At 44.2% G+C, this 20,742-nt stretch overlaps 2 protein-coding genes across 5 annotated transcripts in view; one reads left to right on the top strand and one right to left on the bottom strand.

The window, feature by feature from the left end:
• The window catches only part of clocka (clock circadian regulator a), a 42,603-nt gene extending 30,903 nt beyond the window's left edge, over positions 1-11,700 (top strand). For 3 of the 4 annotated variants that reach the window (XM_061824933.1, XM_061824934.1, XM_061824932.1), the window contains exons 19-21: positions 266-417; positions 1,477-1,654; positions 1,755-4,375. In XM_061824933.1, the coding sequence (XP_061680917.1) occupies positions 266-417; positions 1,477-1,654; positions 1,755-1,886 (462 nt within the window). In that variant the 3' untranslated portion in view covers positions 1,887-4,375. Of the gene's footprint in view, positions 1-265; positions 418-1,476; positions 1,655-1,754; positions 4,376-4,665; positions 4,733-11,284 lie in introns of those variants that run through there. The other variant, XR_009795723.1, reaches the window with a different exon arrangement.
• Positions 4,540-9,523, bottom strand: nmu (neuromedin U). Its single transcript, XM_061825135.1, has 7 exons — positions 9,364-9,523; positions 7,635-7,690; positions 7,494-7,541; positions 6,191-6,244; positions 5,230-5,304; positions 4,659-4,712; positions 4,540-4,575 (listed from the first exon to the last, which is right to left on the bottom strand). The coding sequence occupies exons 1-7, from the start codon at positions 9,521-9,523 to the stop codon at positions 4,540-4,542; spliced, it is 483 nt and encodes a 160-aa protein (XP_061681119.1).
• Positions 11,701-20,742: the final 9,042 nt, after the last annotated feature.

Genomic DNA, 20,742 nt, shown 5'->3' with positions numbered 1-20,742 from the left:
TCAACCCGGGACCTCAGATCTGTGATGCCAACGCTTTTCCATCTGATCCACCGTGTACATAATCAATATCCTTTATTTTCACAAATTGATATTATTTGTGAGTCCCCACATCATCTGGTATTTTTAGACATTTTTATGCAAAGCCTTGAAAATACTCAACTGTCAGACAAGTGTGTAAAACTCCCACCTCAACCCTCATTCTCTGATAGCCGTGCGGAATTATTATTATTATTATTATGACTCTCAACATGGGTTTCCTCTGCAGCCCCCGCTGGCGACGTCGCTGTACAACACCCTGATGATCCCGCAGCAAAACCCCACCAACATGCTCCAGATCGCCAGCAGCCTGCCGCCCAACACGGTCGCCAACCCGCCCACCGTGGCCACCTTCACCCAGGACCGCACCGCCCAGATTAGGTCTGTGTCTTCTTCTTTTGGGCGGGGTCACCTACTATGCATGGATATATGATATTTCTGGACAACTGGGACAATTTTGGCACAATACGTGTTACTACCGAGGCAAAACTGTACTACCATAATTTCCGGACTATAGAGCGCACGTGATTATGAACCTCACCCAGTACATTTTTAAAGGAAAAAGCATTTTGTACATACACAAGCTGCACCTGATTAAAAGCCGCATGTTCCCACATTGAAACATGAGATATTTACAAAGATGACTTTCCAAAGTTTTAATAATATACCTTAGCTTTTCTTTCCAAACAGTGCCTGTGACGCGGCAGTAACGCAGCAGCAACACGCTAGCACAGCGCTAACAGGGGCAGTTAAAAAAAAACATACCGGTAAAAGTCATTGAGATGTGGCAGTAACACAGCAGCAACATGCTAGCACAGCGCTAACGTTGGCACAGCGCTAACAGGGTCGGTTTGAAAAAAAACAAACAAACATACCAGTAAAAGTCACTGAGACGCAGCAGCAACACGCTACCGTAGCGCTAACGCTAGCACAGCACTAACTGGGCCGGTTAAAAAAAAAAACATACCGGTAAAAATCACTGCGACGCGGCAGTAACGCAGCAGCAACATACTCACACAGCGCTAACGCTAGCACAGCGCTAACAGGGCTGGTTAAAAAAAATCATACCGGTAACAATCACAGAGACGTGGGAGTAACACAGCAGCAACATGCTAGCACAGTGCTCACGCTAGCACCGCGCTAACAGGGCTGTTAAAAAAATATGCTAGTAAAAATTGCTGAAACGTGGCAGTAACACAGCAGCAACACGCTAGCACAGCGCTAACAGGGTCGGTTAAAGAAAGCATACCGGTAAAAGCCACTTCCTCGGCACATATATTCCACAATTCTCACTGTTACCTTTTCCGATCGAGTGCCCCCTTGCGCGTAAGCCGCAGGGTTTAAAGCCTGTGAAAAAAGTCGCGTTTTATCGTCTGGAAATGACGGTAGTTGTCCACAGGGCAGAGATTAAAAAATGCGTCTGCGGTTTCCCCGTTGCAGGTTTCCGGGCGCACGCCAGCTGCTCACCAAGCTCGTGACGGGCCAGATGGCGTGCGGGGCGGTCATGGTGCCGTCCACCATGATCATGGGTCAAGTGGTGACGGCGTTCGCCCCCCAGCCGGCCCCCGCGCAGCCCTTCGGCATTGCCCAGCAGCCAATGCAGCAACAGGAGCAGCAGGTACACGACTAGAAATGAGCAATTTTGCTATCATTTATGTTTTTCAAAAAGGTCTATTCACTGTGGGGAAAAATTAGCAACATGTTGCTTTATGCTCAAGGGTCCGCCGCGGATGCTTCACGGCAGTCAGCTGATCCTGCCTGCGGGGGCGTTCCCGCTGCAGCAGGCGGCCGCGTTCGCCACAGCCAACCAGCAGAAACAACAGCAGGACCACCACAGGACGGACACTTAGACCCGTTGGACGGTCTTGCAGGCGCAGTAGCTGCTTAAAGCCACCGGGGGTGTGGACTGTGCTGAACACTTAAAAGAGCCCCCCTTTGCACTGAAGCCCGCAATGGTGCCCCCACCCCACCCCAACCCACCCCACCCCCGGAGGTTGCATCACTTTCATCACTTTATGCCAGGGTTTCCCCAAACTGATTCACCTCGATCAATTCATTTACCCACAATAATCCCAAAAATGTCCACGATATTTGGTTCTCAGGTGAAATTTGGAAATTTCTAAAATGGCCTTTACGGGTGAACCGTGACAGTGGGGGTTTTGGGCTCATATTTTCAGTTTTTACAGGTGGTGTGGAAATCAAATGAGTGTTTTTATACAGGACAGTACTGTGGTGAGTACAGTCTTTTTTTTAAATTGTGAAACACAAAAAAAAGTCTTTTTGTTTGAAGGCCAGAACAAATTAATATTACTTCCATTCATGTCAATGGCGAAAGAGGATTTCAGATCTGAGTACATTTAGTTACGAGCATGATCATGCAAGAAAATGAACTCATAACTCAAGGCACTGGTGCATTTACTGGGAGACGCTAGAAGAGCCGCAGAAAGGGTCAGATAATGGATCTGAGCCGCTTATCCTCACAAGGGACGCGGGTGTGCCGGAGCCTATTCTAGCTATCTTCGGGCAGGAAGCGAAGTACACCGTGAACTGGTCGCCAGCCCATCGCAGGGCACATACAAACGAACAACCGTTCGCACTCACAATCACACCGAGGGGCAATTTAGAGTGTCCAATTAATGTATGTTTTGGGGATGTGGGAGGAAACGGGGCGGGGCTGGGATTTGAAGGCCAGTCCTCAGAACTGCACGTCAGACGCTCTTAACTAGTTGCGCCACCATGCCGCCAAAAAAGGCACCGATGTGAAGAAATGTACATTTATCTCCTTGTTAGCAAGTCGCGCATAAAACAGTTGGATGTGCATTCCAAAGTTGAGACAAGGTCAAAGGTAAACTGTATCATGCATTTTAGGATCATCCTGAAATTTCCCCTAAAAACTCCCCTAAACCTTTTTGTGAGTGGTGTATGACGTGTGTTTTAGTTGATTACAACAAACACGTCATGACCCAATCAAAATGAATCCCCAGCCCTTTTTCGCGCCCCCGGCCCACAGTTTGGGGAACCCGGATTTATGCAAAAGCTCTCGCAAAACCCCCTTTTTTTTAACCCCCTATGAACTATTTTTAGAAGAATGTGCCCTCGTTTGGACTTTTGACTACTGAGGGTCACATACTACATAATATATACACATGCATTATATATTATATATATATATAATGTAAATACTTATAAATGGGGGAGGGAGGACTATTTTATATGACACATGACGGTGGATCTGCTCTTTTTCTAGACATTTCCTCTGATGACAATCCTTACATAAAGTTTGCCAAAAATGCTTCTGATCTTCTGACCTATTTTTTTGGGGGGGGAGGAGGGGGGGGTTAATGTCCTGACAATAACAAGCCTCATATCCGCTCCCCCACCCCCACCCCCCTAACCACATCCAACGTGCTACTTCTGGTTATTTAAACAGTTATGCTCCGGCTTTATATAAAAAAATAAAATAAAATAAAAATGTAATGATCACACAGCTTCATCATGCTTTCATTTAAAGATATCATGTCACTGAAAATACATATTTAATATTTTTTGGGGGGGTATGTCTTTTAAATCATTGTCACAATAATTTCCAAATCTGCTGTACGGAAACCCTTTTGGACAATTGTTCCATATCTTTCATATCCGGTTTACGATGTACGCTCTTCATCCGAACTATTAATCTAATTTAACACACTTGTAAAACAACGGCTCGTGCTAGTAGCATTTTCCCACGGCTAGTGCCAATCTTGGCCTCCTAGTAATAATACCGTAATATACTTACTAGTACACTAGGGGCCTGGAGGCTACTAGTGCATGACAAATATAGTAGTTTGGGATGATAGTGTCACTAGTGATGTTATTTTATCACTTGATTGATTTGAAGTATGTTTGTATGGTGACCATAAGTGGAATATATGTACCAAGGAAGTGACTTTTACCGGCCCTTTTAGCGCGGTGCTAGCGTGTTGCTGCTGCGTTACTGGCGTGTCTTATGGATATTTACCGGTAAGTTTTATTTTAACCGGCCCTGTTAGCGCGGCGCTAGCGGTAGCACTAGCATTAGCTAACACCGCGCTAGCGTTAAATTCTTTCTGCGTAAATATCTCGTGTTTCAGTTTGTGGGTGTCAATGTGGGCACTTGCGGCTTTTACACAGTTGCGTGTATTTATGTATAAATAGTATTTTCTTTACAAATGTGGTGAGGCTTGTAACCGCTCTGTAGGCCGGGAATTACGGTAATTGGCGTTAAAAATAATGCAAGCAAGTCTGATAGCACTTTTAATGCAAAGGACGTGTATATATAAATGCAGTACATATATAGTACATATCGCAGAAAATAAAATGTGGACAAATAGGTAGTGTTTTTTATATATATATAATTTTTTTTTCAGTGTACATTCAGTATGTTGTGTCGTCGACTCGGTGGTCCAGTGCAGCGTCTGTGTGTGTGTGTGTGTGGGGGGGGGGGGGGGGGGCGCTGAGGGGTCAAGTGGTCAAATGTGTCGGCTACTCGTACTCTAATGCTCTTCTTCCGTTTCGAGGCTGCAACAACAACAGAAAAAACAAAGAAAAATGAAAAACGCTTAATTCGCTATGTTTACATATGGATGTATTTTCTCTCTTACCCGATAGAGGAAGTAGCCTCTGCTCTGAATCCCACCCGGACCCTCCAGTTCCGCCTGTGGCGACACAACCCGAAGTAAGTCCACAAAACTGACAAACAACAAAAGCACTGTTGTCGTTGCTATTTTGTCCCGCTAGGGGTCGCCCCGGACTGTCATCTTTTTCCATCTAAGTTTAAGTTAATTAGTTTTATAATTAATAATAAATAAATAAATAATTTTTTTTTATTTAGTTAATTTAACCAGATAGCGATAATACCGTGTACCATTGTTGTCATCTGAATTGAGTTCGCTGCCACACCCAAAAAAAAAAAAAAAAAAGGTCGCTAACACATTATAACGTGATATGTTTCACATTATAACTTGATATGTTTCACATTGTAATCTGGTTAATTACATTTTGATCACGGATCAAAGCATAAAACCGGCCAAACGACGGCTTGTATCTGGGAAAAAAAAAACCCAACTCACTCGTAGTCCTATCTCAAGGCACTGCTGCATTTCATATCAGTTTATCATAATACTTTATACGTCTCTGGTACTGCATTTGTTTAGCGGTTGGTACTTTACTTACCTGCACCGAGATTCCTCTCTCTCGTCGGGTGTGCAGATGGGATACCAAATGCAGGAAGGGCTGCCAAGCGGCGCTCTGGGCGACACAAAATCAAACACCGGAAGTAAACTATGATGATTAAAAAAATAATAATCACAAGTCAATGTTTTTTTGTATTATTATTGCAAACAATGGGAATCCATGAGAGTTGCCATTTTGCGGCGGCGCTGGTAAATTCGTGGATCCCATTGCATCCATGCAATTTCTTTGCCGCTTATCCTCACAAGGGGACCAGGGAGTGCTGGAGCCTATCCCAGCTGTTAACGGGCAGGTGGGATTTGTCACTCCTTGGGTCTCACTTATGAAAATTCATATGTTTTCTTTTCTTACTTTAATAAGAGTAAAGGGGGGGGGGACTAAGATGTTTTATTGGACCACACAATCCTTGTATTCCATTTCTCGTAATGGAAAGATTATATATATATATATTTTTTTTCTATAGTAAACACAAAGAACTACCCTGAGTTGTCTTTTTGTGGGACTCTTGGATATCATTTTTGACACCAATAGCTGTGGCAATATTTTGCATTACATATATCACATTTTACTGTGATAAGTACAGAAAACAGCGAAAATTGTTGTTTTGGAATACCGGATTACGTGCAAACCCCACACTTTTAGGCCTCAGATTCTAACAAAGAACCTAGTGCATGTGAGGCAGATTATTATAACTATTTCATCTAAATATTAGCATTGTCGACCCATAATATTTTGATACCGTTCACATTGGATCACGGCCCAGGTTCAGCCTGATGTTGTGGCCCCGGGTGTGTTTCTACAGGTTTTGGAGCATATTGTTGCAAACCGCCCTCACCTTTTGATCATTTTCTTGTTCTTTGAGCTCCTAAGAAGAAGAAAAAAAAATATTGTTTTTATATAAATGCATTTTTTTTTGGTACTTAATGTAACCTTGTTTGCATACCTTGGACTTCTGGACTAGCATCAAGAAGCAAATTTCGCCCAAGACGTCGGAAGCCTGGAAGAGACCATTGTTTTCTTGACCCTTAAATTCGTTATTTGAGACTTCGGGCTCGATTTTCTTACGACGGCGCAAATGTGCCCCCGGTGGAGGGAAAATTCGGTGGCGTAAATGTGACCCTTCTCAGACCACCCCGGTCCAGGGTAGACAGCTGGTCTCACGCGATTTACACAACAGGACTACACCCTGAAATGGTTGCCAGTAAAATGCTAACATGCTAACACTTCTCATGCTAACGCACTATAATACCGTTGAAAACTCAAGTAGAGAAAATGGTTCTGATTAGGGATTTTCACGTCAACCATCCATTCATTTTCTGAGCCGCTTATCCTCACGAGGGTCACGAGAGTGGTGGAGCCAACACCAGCTGTTATCGGGCAGGAGGCGGGGTAAGCCCTGAACTGATTGCCAGCCAATAGCAGAGCACATGAAGACATATAACAATCCTACCCACAATCACACCTGTGGGCAATTCCCATCTATCATTATCAAAGCCACTTATCCTCACAAGGGTGACTGGAGAGCCAGAGCTTATCCTAGCTGGCTTCAGGTAAAAGGCGGACTACACCTGGAACTGGTTCTCAGTGAAATGCTAACATGCTAACACTTCTCATGCTAGCGCCATGTAATACCATTGAAATCTCAAGTAGAGAAAGTGGTTCTGGTTATGGATGGTCACATCATGCATCCATTTTCTGAGCCGCTTATCCTCACGAGGGTCACGAGAGCGGTGGAGCCAGCTGTTAGCAGGGCACATGAAGACAGAAAACAATCGTACCCACAATCACACCTATGGGCAATTCCTATCTGTCATTATCAAAGCCGCTTATCCTCACAAGGGTGACGGGAGAGCCGCAGCCTATCTCGGCTAGCTTCAGGTGAAAGGCGGACTACTCCCTGAAGTGGTTCCCAGTCAGTCGCAAAGTCGATATCAACACCACCGCTGGGTGGGAATCGATCCCACGCTGCACGCGCCAAAGTGAGGCGCGTGTACCACTACACCATCGGTTACTCCTTGCTTATCACGACTTGTTCTGTATTCAATACGGGTAACCACTCAAATTGGAGCAGCGATTACGATCATCCTCTTATTGACTGTCCATTGCACCACGTTTAGAGGGAATGAGAGTAGCCGCTTTAATTGGCTGCGACTGACTGTTCAAGAAAATAAAGCCCTTTGCCTTCACAATAGTTCCATAATGCATATCGGGATGGATGGATGGATGGATGTGGATTTGAAAGGTACCTGAAAGTGTACGTCCATGGAGAAGAAGGAGGAGCAAGCGGTGTCGATCTGTGGATGTTTGCCATACAACAAAATGATAATTGAACATTAAAAAACCAAAAAAAAAAAAAACAAAACGGAGAAAGAACCGGGAGCGCTTACCTGGCTGAGAAGGTGCCGCTTGTCGGCTGTGGTTTGCCAAGGTTCTACCGGAGCACCTTTTTGCGTCAACGCAAAAAAAACAAACGGTTCATTTAGTGCGAACTGAAAAAAAAAAAAAAAACCCCACCTCACCCGTAATCACAATGGAGGCGCTCGGAGCTTCCCCCGTGTTTTGGAGATTGCCGTCCGCATGATTGCCGCCGGTGTCCATTAGCTGTGGGGAAGTCGTTCTTTGGAACAGGCGCTCGCTCTTAGCGGCTTCGCGTGGAATTAGATTAACGTCGCCACGGGCAGAAATTCCGCTCAACGCCGACATCGCGTTGATTTGGATCGGTCGAAATCCAACATGATGAACCGAAAGAAGGACGACTTGTGTCTGACATTGTGGCAGGGAGGGATGGATGGATGGATGGTGTTGACGATCAGATGTTGTCTATTGGATGGATGGAAGGATGATGATGGATGGATGGATGGTGTTGACGATCAGATGTTGTCTATTGGGTGGATGGTTTCTATTGATTATTTGGATGATGGATGGTGTCTATTGGATGTTGTCTGTTGGATGGATGGATGGTGTCTATTGATTATTTGGATGGATGGATGGATGGATGGATGGATGGATGGAATGATTGTTTTGATCAGATGTTGTCGAATGGATGGATGGATGGATGATTGATGGATGGATTGTGTTGATCAGATGTCTATTGATTGGATGGATGGATGGATGTTGTCTATTGGATGGATGGATGGATGGATGGTGTTGACGGTCAGATGTCTATTGGATGGATGGTTTCTATTGATTATTTGGATGATGGATGGTGTCTATTGGATGTTGTCTATGGATGGATGGATGGATGGATAGATGGTGTCTATTGATTAGGGTTAGTTTGTTTTGATCAGATGTTGTCGAATGGATGGATGGATGATTGATGGATGGATGGTGTTGATCAGATGTTGTCTATTGGACGGATGGATGGACGCATGGATGGATGGATGATGTTGATCAGATGTTGTCTATTGGATGGATGGTTTTTATTGATTATTTGGATGATGGATGGTGTTGTCTATTGGATGGATGGTGTCATCTATTGGATGTTGTCTGATGGATGGATTGATTGACAGTGCTATCTTTTGAATGGTCCTGCGACCCTTGTGAGGATAAGCGTCTCAGAAAATGAATGGAAGATCTATTAGATGGACGGATAGACAAACGGATGGAAGGGTGGGCGGGCGGAAGGATGGATGGCGTTACCTATTGGACAGATAGATAGTGGATGGATGGTGTGATCTATTAGATGGACGAATAACATTTTATCATCCAATGAATGAATGGCGACGCATGCAACAAGTTATGCATTAAAAGCACGTGTATTTATTTCATATCTTTCATGTATCAAATGAAATCTAAATATACAATTGCATAATTATTTATTTATATATTTTTTGAATTAGGAAAAAAGTAGACAGATGTAGGGTGAAATTCAAAAGAAAAAAATATTTTAGCAATTAATTTTTTAGGCATACACAAACAATTATATTAATTCATTTTGTAAAATGTGATGTATACGTAACATTGTAAAATCATATCAACAACACAAACAAAACACTAATTACATTGCAAACATAGAGGCGACATTCCATTTAAAAAAAAAAAAATTAAAGTAACTGGACAAAACTTTTTTTGTTTTGACTTTGATTTAACAACAAGTCTTTTGCGTGTCAATCTTACCGCGCGTGGTGGAAACGGCGGCGAGGACCAGGACGGCGGCGAGGCTGACGCTGGCCACGCGGAGCGAACCGGCGCTTCCCCGGCTGAGCTCGGTCGAGCCGCTTCTGCCGCCGCCGGAGGAGGAGGAGGCTGCGCGCCGCTTCTGCGTGGTGGTGGGCATGTTTTCCCCCCTTCTGCGTGGATTCCGACGACGTGCGTTTGTGACTTGTGAGCGATTTGGGAGCGCGCGGTCGGGATTATATGAAGGCGGGTGTCACTCGCGCGCTTTCGACGGGACCGCGTCACTGGAGGAGGCCCACGCGTGGGATTGGACGTCCTCTTCGTATCATCACAGGATGGAATACGGCGTACAGTTTTACAGTCCGACGCGGGGCTTCTAAAACTTTTTGGGTCATGAAACATACGCACATCTCTGATATAGTACAAATATATTATATATTGACTGCTCCCTTATGTTCTGGGGATGCTTTTTTACATATGGAATGCGGCTTTCTCGAATCTGTGGCCGATGAAATGAAATCTCGAGACCGGCAAAGGATTCTGGAGCGAAATGTGCCGCCCGCTGACAGGAAGATTGGTCTTTATGCTGTTGGAGGACCCGTGTCCAGCAACTGGAAATGCCTTGATAGTCTTGAGAGTTCATTGATTTCAGTGTTGACTGGGTTCTGGGACTGCTTTGGGACATACCTTGAATCTGTTAGGGGTAAAACCAAATCTCAAGACCGGCAAAGGACTTTGGAGCGAAATGTGCCGCCCACTGACAGGAAGATTGGTCTCAGCTGCGGGTCATTGGTTGTCCAACGACATGAAGGCCAAAAACACCCAAGAATCTCAAAGAAATCCACATTGGACTACTGAGTAGTCTCCGATCTTTTGTTTGTAGACAGTCTTGGGTATTCGCATCGTTTTTTTTTGTGGGTTAATGCTGTTGGAGAACTCGTGTTCAGTAACTGAAAATGCCTTGATAGTCTTGGGATGTGATTGATTTCCGGTTTCGACTATGTTCTGGGGATGCTTTGGGACGTATCTTGAATCTGTGAGGGGTAAAACCAAATCTCAAGACTAGTGAAGGATTCTGGAGCGAAATGTGCCACCCGCTGACAGGAAGATTGGTCTCAGCTGCAGGTCATTGGTTGGGCAACGACATGAAGGCCAAAAACACCCAAGAATCTTGAACAAATACACATTGGACTATTGACGAGTCTCCGATCTTTTGTTTGTAGACATTCTTGGGTATTCTCACCGGTGTTTTGTGGGTTTATGCTGTTGGAGGAGCCGTGTCCAGCAACTGAAAATGCCTTGATAGTCTTGAAATTTCATTGATTTTGGTTTCGACTATGTTCTGGGACTGCTTTGGGAATATCTTGAATCTGTAAAACCAAATCTCAAGACTAGTGAAGGGTTCCGGAGAAAAATATGCCGCCCTGTGTCAGAAGGTTCGGTTTCCGCTGCAGATCACAAGTCCTGCCAAAAACCCACAGGTGAAAATACATGACAATGTCTAAAAACTATATACAGTACAACCTCAGTTCTCGACCACAATCCGTTCCAGAAGGCGGTTCGAGAACCGATTTGTTCAAAAACCGAATCGATATTTCCCACGTCTGCCTACAGAGGCTGCATTTTACACAATAACAACGTGGATCAGATGTTTTGTTCTTGGGAACGATCGGGTCCTCTTCGCTGTGTGTTCTGGGTTTTTAACCAATTTATTAACCCTTGACCCTGAAACATTTTCATGACACCCCTGTGAAGATCTCGCGACGCAAACCCAGATCATCACCCTGCGGACTGCAATAGCTTTGGATTTCCCGAGACGAGTAAATTTGACCTCGCACCACAAATTTGACCTTACACTGTGCATGTTCAATAGGATTTAGATCAGGGTTCTTCTGAACATTCTTATGTTTTGTTTTTATAGGTATTCTTGGATGTTGTTTAGCGGTGTGCTTTGGGTTTTTATCCTTTTGGAGGACGCCTTGATGGTCTTCCGAGGAGTTGTCGCGGTCCCCGCCCGTGTCCCTCCTCCCACGCTCACCCTCCGCGTCTGTCCTCTTCCTCCTTTCCCGGTCAGCGACATCATGACGACGAGGCTCACGAGTAAGCTCGAATTAATTCTCGAAGACGCTCCCCCTCGGCGTTTGCCCCCGCCCCCGCCGCTGCCGAAATGTCAAGACCTTTGAAATGAGTTGGTTTTGATTAGGACTGGGACTTGGACGCTCCTTTCCAAAAAGGGTTTGTTTGCGTTGAAGGCCTCCGAGGAGCTCAGGGGGTTAAACCCTACAACATCGCGAAGCGACATAAACTGTCACATGACAGACGCCAGGTGTGTTTGTCTGACTACCACAATCACTGGGCTTCAGTATATTTTATCACATAAATGCTAATATTTGTTTCATTAAATAGTATTAAATAATTCCCAACTGTGTACTTCCCTCAATTCATAGTGTGAGGTTGTATTCCTTCCGGGATTGAGGATTTTTTTTTTTTTTAATCCAATCAGAATTCAGTCACAATCTGTTACCAAGTCACTGTAATCTGCCCATGGCCGCGCCGACGATTTCTTCAATCAGATTTAAATTTCCTCCTCTTATTTTCCCGCCCTCTGTGACATCAGCATTAATCCGTCCTTTAAATGGTGGCCCAGAGCAAAATTTGTGGCAGCAAAATGATCTAAAAAAAAAAAAAAAAAAAAAAAAGAGAAGACTGGATGGCAGAGACATTGGCCACCAAAATTGAAGTCGCCCTCCGCCATCTTGGTACTCCCAAAACAACCACGTCGACCAGTTTCGTGGCTGTGAGAAAACATTCCACAGGTAAATTAGAAAGATTTACGTTGACACTGTTAAAGTTTGTTTGCAAAGTTTTTTTTTTTTTTTTTTTCCTGATGATATTAATTCACTTGGGCAAAGTTTTGTTTACGGTTGCCGTTGTTCACTGTTCACTCTCTGCTTGACCTTTGTAGTCTGACGGTTTTTCGCGCAAAAGCGATGTCAATATTTTCCCAAACTTCATCAGTGGATAAGCAAGAAAATACATTTTAAGGGAATTTTTGGATGAATTTCATAATACAGAACTCTGCAAATTGAATTTTCAAATGCGAGGAAACCAGTTGAAATTTTCTGTTGGAGAGACAACAAATGGGTTTAGCATGTATTTTCCCATTGCGAGTCCTTATTTCCAAAAATATATCTGACTGTAAAATTTCATGTTTTTATGACAAAAAAAGCTTCTTTTTTTGCTGTGTTATGATGATAATGCTTCACAGCGTATTTTGGGAAAAGTTAACATGTGACGGAACTCGAGCCCGAGGTAATAAGCAAGGTTTCTTGCTAGTCAAGGTGTTATTTGTCTTTCCTTTGCACGTCGCCTTTTTTTGGCTTACCAAATATGATTAAAAATCCTTCATGTCACCAGAAGTGAAAAAATATCAAGCTCACTCGACCAGTTTTAATTCTACATGCCAAATTTTGAGGAAAAACCCCGCCATAATCCAACCTGTAAACCATATCCTCCACACGTTTTGGGAGTACCAAGATGGCGGCCAACTGACTTCAACCAATCGACACACCGCTAGATATGTATCCGGCGCTATCCAGTCTTTTATTTTATTTTTTTAGATCAGTGACATTGCCCAATTAACAGGCAACATTCGGTTCGGGGGCAGCAAGGGGTCCCCCTAGTGGTACGTAAAAGAATCACTGCGTGAATACAGTTCAGTTGTATTTCACCTGTTACGTCCAATATATTTGTATTAAATCTTGAAGAACTGTTTGTATATTTATATTTATTTAGGTACAGTTCTTGTTTTACTTTAATGTGCAATGCAATTTAAATTCCATAACATTTATGTAGGCGATAAAAATACTCTACTCTAAATTGCCCCAAGGTGCGATTGTGAGTGCGGCTGTTTGTCTCGATGTGCCCCGCGATTGCCAGGCAACCAGTTCAGGGTGTACCCCACCTCTTGCCCGTAGGCTCCAGCACTCCCGTGATCCTCGTGAGGATAAGCGGCTGTGAAAATGGATGGATGGAAGAATAAGCAGAACGAGAGCGGCGTTCCTCTCATAAACATATCGTTTTGTTTTTTTTTCTACTGCGGTCGGTCAGCGGAAGTCCCCGCCTCAACTGCTCCATCCCACGATAAAAATCTCTCATGTTCAACCGAGTGCGACCGGATTCACGTTATGAATTCACACGTACATTATATCAATGCAATTTGGTATGAATTGTCTCCCGTCGTCGTAATCGCACTTGTGGCATCTCTGCCAGAGGTATCGTTGACGCGGACGTGATCCCACTCGCTCGCGCACGCTTCGACCCCGTTTTACATGTGCCACGCGTGCGATATGATATATGATATATTCGTCGTCACGCTAAGCATCGCAGCGGATCCGACCCGGCAGTCCCAATTTCCTGCCTCCGAAACACATTAATTAGCCGTCGCAGCCATTGTATAGTGGCGGCGTGAGGAACAAGTTGAAGGCAAAATATCTGGATCTCAAATCATCAGAAATGCTTTTAACTGAGAAAAATAGCAATTTGCATTATAGCACTTTATTAATAACACAGTAATTACACATTTAAATGGAACGTAAAGACAAATTTACCGTCACATTTTTTTGCTTCACTTCAGTGACGCTTGTGCTCTTCCTTCTGATGTGTGCGCCTGAGCCACCTGGGCGCAATATAATACAGATGGCTCCGCTGTTGGTTTCACAGTTCTGAGGACCCGGGTTCGATCCCGGCCCCCGCTTGTGTGGAGTTTGCCTGTCCTCCCCGTTGCCTGCGTGGGTTTTCTCCGGGCACTCCGGTTTCCTCCCACATCCCAAAAACATGCAACATTAATTGGACACTCTAAATTGCCCGTAGGTGTGATTGTGAGGGCGGCTGTTTGTCTCAGTGTGCCCTGCGGTTGGCTGGCGACCAATTCAGGGTGTACCCCGCTTCCTGCCCTAGGATCCAGCACTCCCGCGACCCTCGTGAGGATAAGCGGCAAAGAAAATGGACGGAAATATACTCTACATAACAAGGTGTCAAACTCAAGGCCCGGGGCCCATATCTGGCCCGCCACATGATTTTATGTGGACCGTGAAGCCAAATCTCGACGTTCAGTTTCCATGATTCTTGTAAAAATCTGTAACAAAATTTCAAATTGTCATACATCATAAATTAGAAAAGCATTTTTGTGTTACCAAACGCAAATAGTTGAAAAACGCACGACCCTTGATTTCTCATTCATAAATTGATGATTGTAAATACGAAGAGACAATTAAATATTTTTGTTCCACAGTCGTGATGGCCCTCTGAGGGAAACCGGAACAGCAATGCGGCCCGCGAGAAAAACGAGTTTGACACCCCTGCTCAACATGGAGCCAGTTGAAACTGCTGTAATAATTGTTTTTTTTTCATCCATCCATCCATTTTCTTAGCCGCTTATCCTCACGAGGGTCACGGGGAGTGCTGGAGTCTCTCCCAGCTGCCAACGGGCAGGAGACGAGGTACACCCTGAACTGGTTGCCAGCCAATCGCCGGGCACAAACAGACAAACAATCATTCGCACTCGCAATCACACCTAGGGGCAATTTAGAGTGTCCAATTAATGTTGCATGTTTTTTGGGATGTGGGAGGAAACCGGAGTGCCCGGAGGAAACCCACGCAGGCACGGGGGAGAACATGCAAACTCCACACAGGCGGGGCCGGGATTGAACTGTGAGGCCAACGCTTTAACAGCTTATCCACCGTCCTGCCTCATTTGTGTTTTTGTTTTGTTTTGTTTTGCAGAACATTACAAATATATGCCAGTGAGAATTGCTATATGTCTACATGTGCTGCTACACTGTTTGTGTAAGAATATTGTAGCAAATAGGCTAATGCTAATCCGTGCATCAAACAGCCACGCAGCTCCGCTTATCTTTTGATTTCGACACTCGAGTGCCTCCGCGGAGTCCGGCAGCCGGATCTTCAGACAGCTTAGCTGCCGAGTCGTTGTCAGATAAACAGTTTTATGTATATTGGCAAAGTCCCAAATGCCTCACTCGCAGATACATTTTGGGAAATAAATTTGTCGAGAGAACTTTTGGCGTTCAGAGTAAACAAACCACTTTCCTACTGTATAGAAGCGCTGTTGTGTACAACAATAATCTGTTCGGTAAAAATAAACACGACTTGGAGCACACGTTTCGTCTTGGGGAAATGAGAGGAAAAAAAAAAAGGCTCCATTGGAAGTAAAAGCTTTGGATGTTTTATTGGTATTAAAAAAAAAAAAAAATCCCTTTGCACTGAGTCAACTGTTGACTTCTAATTGAATTTCGCAATCTGCCGTGTATTCCACTTTTTTTTTTTCATTTTTTTTTTGTTTTTTTATTTACACAAAGGGAGCAAGAGGCGCTCTTTGCAAGGTCACACAATGAGAAATTACATGATTGCTTTCAAACAAAATGGCACGCATGTTCGCCCCCCCCCCCCCCGCCTCCCCTCGCCGCCACCCCCCACCCACCAACAAGCGAAGAGCATATAATAAGCCCGCTCGTGTTCGCGTTCTTGTCGGACGCGCAATTTGGCCGGGTTGCCGAGGCGCGGCGGTCACGCTGATGACTTTACAGCCCTCTTGGGTGGCGACGGGTCAGAGACTCGGACCGGGGTGTTGCCCGACTGTGGCGCTTGAATAAACCGTCCAAACTTGTTGAGCAAAAAAGAAAAACAATCCATTTTCTTTTGCCGCTTATCCTCACGAGGGTCGCAGCTGTCGACGGGCAGGAGGCGGGGTAGGCCCTGAAACCGGTCGCCAGCCAATCGCAGGGCGCATCGAGACGAACAGTCGCAATCACAATCACGCCTAGTGTCATGAGCAAGAATGGACCACGGCCAAGAGGGGCGTGGCCTGACCACCGCTTTGGGCGGTCACAGCTGTTTCGCATGAGGCACTGTGATTAGACCGAGGATTTAGGTTGGAGTTTTGGCACTGGCATTTGCCAGTTCATTGCCTTGAGTTAGTGAGTTGCGTTCACTTCCAGCAGGAATCTCCGCCACCGAGAGAAAGTGTATGGTGAGCTACCCTCGTCACAGCGATTCTGTGCCACCGTAGTTTAGTCCCGTCTTAGTTCACGTTTCCAAGTTTGGCTCCTGGTCATCGGACCTCGCTTCATGTTTTTGGACTTTGCTTAAAGTCTAGCGTTGTTGTGCCTCTGCCGTCTCGGACTGCTTACACCGTGTATGACCTCTCGGCTTTGAATAAAACTAACATCATGCCCTCGTCTCAGGGTCCTGCATTTGGGTCCAGCCCGGTACCGTTGGTTCCTGACACCTAGGGGCAATTTAGAGTGTCCAATTAATGTTGCACGTTTTTTGGGGATGTGGGAGGAAACTGGTGTAAACCCACACCGGCACGGGGAGAATATGCAAACTCTAATGACTCATTCTGCACATATGAAAATGTATTCACGTGCATATCAATGTGACCGACGATGTTATCTGCGAGGCCCTTAAAGGGCTGCACCAAATGCCAACCAGATAGAAACTCGAAGCTGCTTCTCGATAAGAAAACGCGATCTGCCGCTCATCGGCGGCGTGAATGTCAAACGAAGGTTGCGGTGACGGGATCGGCCGAGGAGTCCCTTTGTCTCACCGGCGCTTCACCCGTTCACGTGCCTGGCCGCGTTCGAAAAAATGGAAGTCTCGCACCCGGCGCCGGAGCCGCTCGCTCCGACCGGTACCCGATCCCCGACGGGCTTCCGCTCTCGTTCCGACCTGGAACTTTTTTTTTTGCGCCGGGCGGGGCTCGACGTCAGCGCCGGCCAAATGAAATTGTCAGAAGTGCAAAACGGGGTGAATGAGTCATGACTGCGTGTAAAAAAAAAAAAAAAAAGAAATATGGCAAATGATGAAAACGGTGACGTGCGTTCGTTCACTCGCAAAATTGTTTTACAGTCATGTTGACCCAAACGCATTCTCTCGCCGATGAAATACCGGAACAAAGAGGATAAGTGCTTGGAATGGCTTGGATCTTTTTTCATCTTTTATTAAAAGGGAAATAATATTTTGGGGGGGTTGTTTACCAACGTAGCAAGTCGAAGCACTGTGCAAAAAGTCATGATTTGGTACGTTCACATCGGGCACGGAAACAGAAATTAATGCAAAACGTTTTGTCTTCTTTTTGGGAAACTGCAATGTCAATTCTTTTGTCTTTTTAAAAAAAAAAAATTGCTCAGGAAAGTGCAGCATCAAAACATTGTCTCCTTATTAGTAAAGTGAGGCATGAGTAGTTTGCCTCATTTTTGGCCGTACAACATCAATACTTTGTCTTCTTTTTCAGAAAGTGAAAAATCAATTGTTTGCCTTCTCCTCTTTTGCATGTCTTCTTTTTAGGAAAGCGCAACATCAGCTTATTGTTTCATTTCTTGGTAAGTGCGACATCAATAGCTTGTCTTCTTTTTAGGAAAGTGTAAAATCAGCAGTTTGTCTTCTCTTTCTGTAACCGCAACATCATTTTTTTTTTCTTTTTCAAGATAACATCAATAGACTGTCTTGTGTTTGGGAAAGTACATCTTTTGTATGTCTTCTCTTTAAGAAAGTGCAGCATCAGCTTCTTGTTTCATTTCTTGGTAAGTGTGACATCAATAGTTTGTCTTCTTTTTAGGAAAGTGCAAAATCAGTAGTTTGTCTTCTCTTTTTATAAGCACAACATTAAGTTATTTTTCCTTTCAAAATAACATGATAGATTGTCTTCTGTTTCGGAAAGTACAACATCATCTGTGTGTCTTCTTTTTAGGAAAGTGCATAATCAACAGTTTGTCTTCTATTTCTGTGAGCCCAACAAGTTTTTTCAATGGATTGTCGTCTGTTTCGAAATGTACAACATCATTTGCGTGTCTTCTTTTTAGGAAAGCGCAACATCAGCTGATTTCTTGGTAAGTGCGAAATCAATAGCTTGTCTTCTTTTTAGGAAAGTGCAGAATCAGTAGTTTTTCTTCTCTTTCTATAAGTGCAACATGAAGTTTTTTTCTTTTCAAGATAACATCAAGAGATTGTCTTCTGTTTCGGAAAGTACATCATTTGCGTGGCGTCTTTTTTGGAAAGCGCATCAGCTGATTGTTTCATTTCTTGGTAAGTGCGACATCAATAGCTTGTCTTCTTTTTAGGAAAGCGCAAAATTATTAATTTCTCTTCTATTTCTGTGAGCCCAACAAGTTTTTTTTCATCCTTTCAAGATAACGCCAATGGATTGTCTTCTGTTTCGGAATGTACGACATCATTTGCGTGTCTTCATTTTAGGAAAGCGCAACATCATCTGATTGTTTCATTTCTCGGTAAGTGGGACATCAATAGTTTGTCTTCTTTTTAGGAAAGCGCAGCATCCGCAGTTTGTCTTCCTGTTGTCAAAGGACAGCATCAATAACTTAACTTCATTTTAACGGAACACAATAAAGCAAGATATTGCCGTAACCGCGCGCTAGTGATGAACTTTTTGATCTTTGTCCACCATTTCAGAATAGTCTTAAAAACAGGCCTTTTCCATGTCTAATCATGCAATGAAATAACGCAAGGTCGACTTTGTTTCCTTTTTTTTTTTTGCGATCGTGGGGGCTTTAGTTAACACCTGTATCAGTACCCTTACTTTTGTTTATCGGTGGCGCGATTATGACTGCCGGAGGTTTTATTTGCTTTTTTTTTTTCATGACAGGCTGGGCAATGTGTCAACAAAATTGAACCCGTTTGTGAGGATTGATGTCTCGGGGTATGCCTCCGCAATGAGTGCGTTTCGTCGCAAAATGTTCGTAATACCAAAGAAAATGTCACCCAGGGGGTCGGGGGGAAGGGGGTGGGGGTGTTGCATGTACGGTGACAAAAACACAAGTCACAGTGCGGGGAACGCGGCGCTTGTCACCTCCCAATAAAAACAAGTCGGGAAACGGCACCATCGGGCATTCTCGTTACAGATCCCTCCATCATGTCTGACTCAGTGTTCGGTCCGATGGCGTTCCGTGTCAATCTCTTCCGGGCCTTAGGGAAATAATAACATGAATAGTGGGGGGGGGGGAAATAGTAGAGTTAGAGAGTCAGGTTCAATGTTTTACCTCCAAACCCTCCTGCTAGACCTGGTTCAATCTGATCCACTGCATTTTGTCACCCGGGGCCCCCAAAACAGTTTTTTCCTCTTTTTCTACCCCTGAGATAAGCCCACACTGGTACGCTTACATTGTGCACTGACTCTGCGTACTTTTGTTCTTATTCACTAAATTTATATATTTTTTTCATACAGCTTGTTTTGGGGGTCGTACTAGAGCACAGGTGTCGAACTCAAGGCCCGGGGGACCGGATCTGGCCCGCCACGTGATTTTATGTGGCCCGCGATGCCAAATCCAAAGTGTCAATTTCAATTATTCCTGTAAAAAATCTGTACAAAAGTTTCAAATTGTCATGCATCATGATAAAGTTGAGATATCACAAGGGTTTTTGTGTTAGCAAACATGAATAGTTGAAAAACACATTAGCCTTGATTTATGATTCCAAAAGTAGATCATAAATTGATGATGTAAATACAACGAGACGATTAAATATTTGTATGGTTTCACGGTCATAACGGCCCTCTGAGGGAAACCGGAGCGCGAGAAAAATGAGTTTGATACCCCCGCCTGAAGGGGACAAAAGCCGCATAAAACCGCATAATTCATAGTTTGATGGCTCCAATTTAGCAAGACCTTTTTAACAGCGTGCGTCAATTAGACCGATACTCTCTCGCGTCTGCTATGGACACATATTATTTTCAAAAGTTGTCAACACTTACTTCACGAAGATGAAAGCGACGCTGCGAGCCGCATTGGGTCCCTTAAGGCACAGGTGTCAAACTCGGGGCCCGGGGGCCAGATCCGGCCCGCCACGTGATTTTATGTGGCCCGCGAAGCCAAACCTGGCACGTCAATTTCCACGATTCTTGTAAAAAATCTGTACCAAATTGTCATATATCAGAAATGATAAATTTGAGATATTACAAGCATTTTTTGTGTTACCAAACGTGAATAGTTGAAAAACACATGACGCTCGATATGTGATTCCAAAACTAGTTCATAAATGGATGATGTGAATATAATGACAACATTTTTTTTGTTTGTTTCACAGTCACGATGGCCCTCTGAGGGAAACCGGAACGACAATGTGGCCCGCGAGAAAAATGAATTTCACACCCCCGTACTCGAGGAACAACTGCCGGAGATCAATTCCTTATGTGTCCTATTCTTAGCCACGAAAAGATGATTCAGATTCTCATTATGAATCGTGCATTCAGTCAAATATGAACACCATCACTAACAATGCACCGAATCAAGCGAATGTACCACGACATGATCAGCAACATGAATAGATAAATATAATAAAATAACC

Source organism: Syngnathoides biaculeatus, chromosome 7 (genome assembly GCF_019802595.1).
Source record: "Syngnathoides biaculeatus isolate LvHL_M chromosome 7, ASM1980259v1, whole genome shotgun sequence".
Taxonomy (NCBI): Eukaryota; Metazoa; Chordata; class Actinopteri; order Syngnathiformes; family Syngnathidae; genus Syngnathoides; species Syngnathoides biaculeatus.
This window is presented reverse-complemented; position numbering and strand designations above follow the sequence as displayed.